The sequence below is a fragment of the Rhinopithecus bieti genome, unplaced genomic scaffold (genome assembly GCF_001698545.2).
Source record: "Rhinopithecus bieti isolate Rb0 unplaced genomic scaffold, ASM169854v2 scaffold_13349, whole genome shotgun sequence".
Classification (NCBI taxonomy): domain Eukaryota; kingdom Metazoa; phylum Chordata; class Mammalia; order Primates; family Cercopithecidae; genus Rhinopithecus; species Rhinopithecus bieti.
The window spans coordinates 2,754,780-2,761,496 of NW_016807772.1; the positions used below are offsets into that span (position 1 = coordinate 2,754,780).

The 6,717-nt window shown below is 37.5% G+C and overlaps 1 protein-coding gene across 1 annotated transcript in view; it reads left to right on the forward strand.

Annotated features, from left to right (window-relative positions):
- Positions 1–6,717, forward strand: part of WDR19 (WD repeat domain 19) — an 87,325-nt gene that overhangs the window by 24,045 nt on the left and 56,563 nt on the right. Inside the window, exons 7-11 of the mRNA XM_017883743.1 lie at positions 526–596; positions 1,747–1,919; positions 2,002–2,116; positions 3,029–3,135; positions 3,868–3,990. Coding sequence (XP_017739232.1) covers positions 526–596; positions 1,747–1,919; positions 2,002–2,116; positions 3,029–3,135; positions 3,868–3,990 — 589 coding nt within the window. The remainder of the gene's footprint in view (positions 1–525; positions 597–1,746; positions 1,920–2,001; positions 2,117–3,028; positions 3,136–3,867; positions 3,991–6,717) is intronic.

Below are 6,717 nucleotides of genomic sequence, written 5' to 3' on the forward strand. Positions count from 1 at the left end.
TTACATCAACTTACTTATTACAACACTATGAAATAATATTATGCCCGCATTTTTCAGAGCTTTCAACCTGATCCTTCTGATCCAAATTTAATGTTCTTTCTGTACTATAATTCACTTCCTTTTGTATGAAAGAACTCTGGGCACGGGAGAAAGGGAATACATTGTAAAGAGAAGCGTGTATCATCTTACAATAATTAATATTACTCAGGAGAATATTTTCATACTCAAATTTCTTCAGGACCATTTTAACCTCCTCATTCCTGAAGCCATAGATCAGAAACTCAGCCAGGTACAACCCACCCCCCATCTCTTCACACAGTAAACAAACAACAACAAACCCCAAAATTTAAAGATATAATGAAGTATAGAAATTCTAATATTTTCTTACTTTAACCGAGTAGATGGTTCTGTACATCACATTTTGGAGACCAATAACCTATTCCATGGTTTATAATTTTTGGTGAACTAAAAGAGTTTTATATAAAGATCATATATATATTTTTTAAATACATTTTTGTTTTTCAGCATTAAAATCCAAGACTTGGTTGACTTAAAAGACATGTATGCTATACTCAGCCTGGATGAGGAAAATAAAGGTATCGATTTTTCTGAAGCAGATCAACATTTTATCGTTCCAGTTACAGAGAATAAGGTTGTGTTCATTATTGTGTGATTTGCATTCGTTGTAGGAGGATTTTTTTTTTTTTTTTTTTTGAGATGGAATCTCATTTTGTAGCCCAGGATGGCATGCAATGGCATGATCTCTGCTCGCTGCAACCTCGACCTCCAAGGTTCAAGCTATTCTCCTGCCTCATCCTCCCAAGTAGCTGGTATTACAGGCATGCACCACCACGCCCAGCTAATTTTTGTATTTTTAGTAGAGACGGGGTTTCACCATGTTGGCCAGGCTGGTCTTGAACTCTTGATCTCGGGTGATCCGCCCGCCTTGGCCTCCCAAAGTGCTGGGATTACAGGCGTGAACCACTGTGCCTGGCCAGAAATAAATTTTAATATTCTTCACTAGAGTTCCCTAAAATAGTCTCCTTATTTTAGTAATTATGTTATCATACTGCTTGACTAGAAAGATATGTCTACTTTGATCCAGAGATTTATGGTGAATTTTATCCTAATTCTAATGTAAAGTATAAATTCTTATAGACAGTCATGACCCACATAATGACGTTTCAGTCATCAGTGGTCCACATACATGGTCCATATTTACTACTTTTTCTTTTTTTTTTTTTTTTTTGAGACAGGGTCTTGTTTTGTTCCTCAGGCTTACTGTACATTTTCTATGTTTAGATATGTTTCAGTGTGCAAATACTGCTGTGTTACAGTTGCACAGTGTTCAGTACAGTAGCATGCCATACAGGCTTATAGCCTAGGAGCAATAGGCTCTACAATATAGCCTAGGTATGTAGTACGCTGTTTCATCTAGGTTTGTGTAAGTACACTCTATGATGTTCACACAACAACAGTCACCTAATGACAGATTTCTTAGAACACAGTCCTGTTGTTAAGTTACACATAACTGTACTTTCCCTTTGAGCCACAGGGAATGAGCCAATGCTCATATTCTTATGCCAATCCATGGCAAATTTCCTACTCTAAATAAAAACTACTTAAACTGGTAAGGAAAGTATTTGAAAATTGTTATGTCTCTGGTAGCTTAAATGAAAATATTTGTTTGCTGCCTGCAACTATATATTGTTTTTGAATGATCATTTATTTTGTCGATTATTTCAGGATTGGGTACCTTGTCCTGGACTGATGATGGCCAGTTGCTAGCACTCTCTACCCAAAGGGGCTCACTTCATGTTTTCCTGACCAAGCTTCCTATACTTGGGGATGCCTGCAGCACAAGGATTGCCTATCTCACCTCCCTCCTTGAAGTCACCATAGCCAACCCTATTGAAGGAGTATGAAAATGGTGTTATTTTTCTCTTATTTATTAATAAAATAAGTTTAGCAGTTGATGTATTACTATTTTTCTCTATATAGGAGCTACCAATCACAGTTTCTGTTGATGTGGAACCCAACTTTGTGGCAGTAGGTCTTTATCATCTGGCTGTAGGAATGAATAATCGAGCTTGGTTTTATGTCCTTGGAGAGAATGGCAAGTCTAAATCTAGTTGTTTATTCTTATCTAGCGTATAATTTCTGTTCTTATTTGGTAAGCACTGGAAGTTTCTTTTAGGACGAAGTCTTTCACTCTTTTGTTCACATATCTCATTCTAAGCTTAAATGGTTTTGTAAGTCTTCTAAAATTCACGTAATTTTAGAAAGCTTTTATTCTTTACCTGTGTAGTGAAGGCAGCATAGCATAGTGGGTAGAGTATGAGTTTCAGAATTAGAGAGGCCCTGGATTTAATTTCCCTTTCTGCCTCGGTTAGTTAAGTGACTATAGACAAATCACTTTGCGCTTGTGAGCCTTACTCATCTAGAAAATGAGGATACTTCTACTTTAATGGATCATGAGGAAGATTAAATAAAATAAAATGCGTGATCTCACTTGGCACAGTGACTGTTTTAAGCACTCCTAAACCTAGTGGGTACTTAATAAATATTAGTTCTGTCTCCCCTTTTATGCTTTGAATAATAGCTACTAGCATGTGAGGAAAACCTTGTTTTGTTTTTTCTTCCCCTTCTTCCTCCCCATCAGCTTTCCCCAATTCTAGGTCAGGTAACCCTCAGGAATAGAACAAACCTGAAAATTAACTGGTTAAACAGGAAATACCATTAAGTTTATTGCCACTTAAAGTTTAATTCTTAATTGTTTTGCATGTGATTTTATTTTCTATTACTTTGTTTCATGTAAACCATAATGGAATGCCTGAAGGCCAATTTATATGGCAACTAAGATTAAAATGAAATTTAATCTTTAAGATTCAATTTAATCATTTAAGATTAAAATGAAATTTTAAGTTCAGAATATTTTGCAAAAGCACACCTTTTAAAATTATTTGCAAGTATGTATGAGATAGTTTTATAAATATTTTAATGTGTTGGTTTTTAAAAATTGCTACAGCTGTGAAAAAATTGAAAGATATGGAGTATCTGGGAACAGTAGCCAGTATTTGCCTTCATTCTGACTATGCTGCTGCACTTTTTGAAGGCAAAGTCCAGTTACATTTGGTAAGTATAATTTTGATGTCCTGGAGACATGCTAAGTTAAGTTATGATGAACAGCCTAATGTCTGATTATCAAGAATATTGGTCAGGAAGCAAGGATGTACAGACTAACTAGAAAGCCAGATGTGAGTAAAGGATTAACAAAACCCTTCCCCTTCTATATGAGAAGTTCTATTGACTTTCTAACCCTATTCCCCAAAAACCTGATAAATATCAACAGTGCTACTCACAGCATAGCCTTTAGCAAAAATAATAATAATTACCCTGTTGGTAAATTGCAACTAGAAGGAACGATACACGAACCATAAAAACCTGATGGGAATGCCATATCTTCGGGCTTCCTGGAAGGTGCTGACTCATATTTGGGCAATTTGTGTGTGGGGGTCTTTGAAACCATGCCTGCTGAGTTGTTCAAGATATGTTGGCACCTGTGAAGAGGGGGCTTCTAAGTCAGGGTATTTCTCACATGTTTCATGGCTCTTCATGGAAGACAAAGAGATTAGCAATTAGATAGCTGCAGAGCCTGCAGTAAAGACTGTTCACACTAAGAGGTACGTCTGTGCTACCTTGCTGGCAAGCTGTGGTTCCTGTCTGATAGCTTTCTGACTAAACTGACCTCTGGTAGTCTTGGGAGTCTGAATGTTCAGTTGAACTTGAGAAAAAGACACCCCTAGATGTTGTATAGCAGGTTTACTCAAATGAATCTGTGAGCCATTATTATTCTTTACATTTTAGATAGAAAGCGAAATCTTGGATGCTCAAGAAGAACGTGAGACTCGGCTTTTCCCAGCAGTGGATGATAAGTGCCGTATCTTATGCCATGCCTTAACTAGTGATTTCCTCATCTATGGTACAGATGTATGTATCACATTCTTTATTAGAGAACATTGGGAATTTCTAATTTTTACTTTGTGATCTCGGTCATTTCCTTCTCCTACCAGCCTTTTTTCTATATTGAATCCAGTACAATTACTGAAGTTATCTGTGATTAATTATATACATTCATGTGTCTCTTAGCAATGGAGATACATTCTGAGAAATATGTAATTGGGCAAAGTTCGTCACTGTGTGGATGTCATGGAGTGTGCTTACAGGAACCTAGATGGTACAGCCCACTACACACCTACCCTGTGTGCTAGAGCCTATTGCTTCTAGGCTACAAACCAGTACAGCATGTGACTATACTGAATGCTATAGGCAATTGTAACACAATTGTATCTAAACATAGAAAAGGTACTGTAAACGTATGATATAAAATATTTAAAACAGCACGCCTGTATAGGGCACTTACCATGACAGGAGCTTGCAGGACTGGACATGGCTCTGGGTGAGTGAGTGAGTGAGTGAGTGAGTGAGTGAGTGGTGAGTGACTATGAAGGCCTGCGGCATTACTGTACATTACCATGGATTTTATCAACACTGTGTACTTAGGGACACTAAATTTATTTAAAATTTTTTTCTTCAATAATTAACCTTCTCTTACTATAACTTTTTTACTTTATAAGCTTTTAAATTTTAAAACTTTTGACTCTTTTGTAGTAACACTTAGCTTAAAACACAAACATATTGTATAGTTACACAAAATATTTTCTTAAAAAATATTATATCCTATTCTATAAGTCTTTCTCTATTTTCACTTTTAACGTTTAAACTTTTATAAAACTAAGACACAGACACACACATTAGTGCAGGCCACCATAGCATCAAGATCATCAGTATCACTGTCTCCCACCTCCACATCTTGTCCCACTGGAAGGTCTTCAGCGGGAATAACATGCATGGAACTCTCATCTCCTATGATAACAATGCCTTCAGGATACCTCCTGAAGAATCTGGTTGAGCCTGTTTTACAGTTAACTTTTTTTAAATAAATAGGAGTACACTCTAAAATAACAATAAAAAGTATAGTATAATAAATATATAAACCAGTAACAGTCATTTATTATCATTATCAAGTATTATGTGCTACACATAATTATACGTGCTATACTTTTATATAACTGGCAGCACACGAGGTTTGTTTACACCAGCATCACCACAAACTTATGAGTAATGGCTTATGCTTTGACATTATGACATTCACGATGTCACTAGGCAATAAGAATTTTTCACCTCCATCCTGATCTTATGGGACTATCATCATATACACAGTCCATCGCTGACTGAAACCTTATGTGGTGAATGACTGTACGTATATAGAACACATAGGTGGCATGATTTGTTAATATCAGTGCTTTCGTGATTTTAAGCAATTTTGATGGCCTAGTGAAAAGCTCAGACTTTAGAGCCTAGCAAATCTGGGCTCAAACACCAGTTCTATTACTTGCTAGCTGGTGCTTAACCCCTCCAAGCACCATTTTCCCTATCTGGGTACCTTAAGGATTTAATTTGGTGATGAACATAGACAATTCAACTTCAAATCTCTAATGTCTGCATTTAGTAGGCATTCAGCAAATATTAAAATTAATTGAATATTGAGAATCTGACTTCAATTTCTTCATCCTTTGAACCATAGGTACCCTATATCTCCAAATATTACATTAGCCACCTGCACATAAAATAGTTATAGCTAGCATCTTATATTTGTAAACAGTTTTCACAGATTTTTCAAAGTATGTCATACCTGTTACCTTGATCAGTCTGTAAAAGAATTAAGCAAAGTTGGTAGAAAATGCATTATTTTCCACTTTAGCAAAATATTGGCCTGGTGCAGTGGCTCCCACCGAAAATCCCAGCATTTTGGGAGGCCGAGGTGGGTGGATCGCTTGAGCTCAGGAGTTCGAGACCAACCTGAGCAACATGGCGAGACCCCCATCTCTAATAAAAATACAAAAAAATAGCCAGACGTGGTGGTGTGTGTGCCTGTGCTCCCAGCTACTCAGGAGGCTGAGATGGGAAGATCACTTGAGCCCCGGGGGTGGAGGTTGCCAGTGAGCTGAGATCATGCCACTACACTCCGGCCTGGGTAACAGAGCAAGACCCCGTCTGAAAAACAAAAAACAACAACAACAAAGAAAAAGTTATTTACTATTTTAAAAGTTTCCACTTTTTCACATGAAATTATCATTACCATTATTATTTTTAGAGACAGAGTCTCACTCTGTCACCCAGGCTGGAGTGCAGCAGCACGATCATAGCTTACTACAATTTCGACTTCCTGGGCTCAAGCAATCCTCCTGTCTCATCCTTCTGGGTAGCTGGGACTAAAAGGGCATGCCACCATGCCCTGTTAATTTTTAGTTTTTAATTTTTTTCTTTTTTCTTTTATTTTTTTTTTTCAAGAAATGGACCTCCTTGAAAATTTTTTGTTTGTTTGGAGACGGAGTCTCACTCTGTCACCCAGGCTGGAGTACAGTGGTGCAATCTTGACTCACTCCAACCTCCACCTCCTGGGTTCAAGCAGTACTGTGCCTTGGCCTCTCTAGTAGCTGGGATTATAGGCACCCACCACCATACTCAGCTAATTTTTGTATTTTTAGTAGATACGGTGTTTCACCATCTTGGCCAGGCTGGTCTTGAACTCCTGACCTCATGATCCACCTGCCTCAGCCTCCCAAAGTGCTGGGATTATAGGCCCGAGCCACC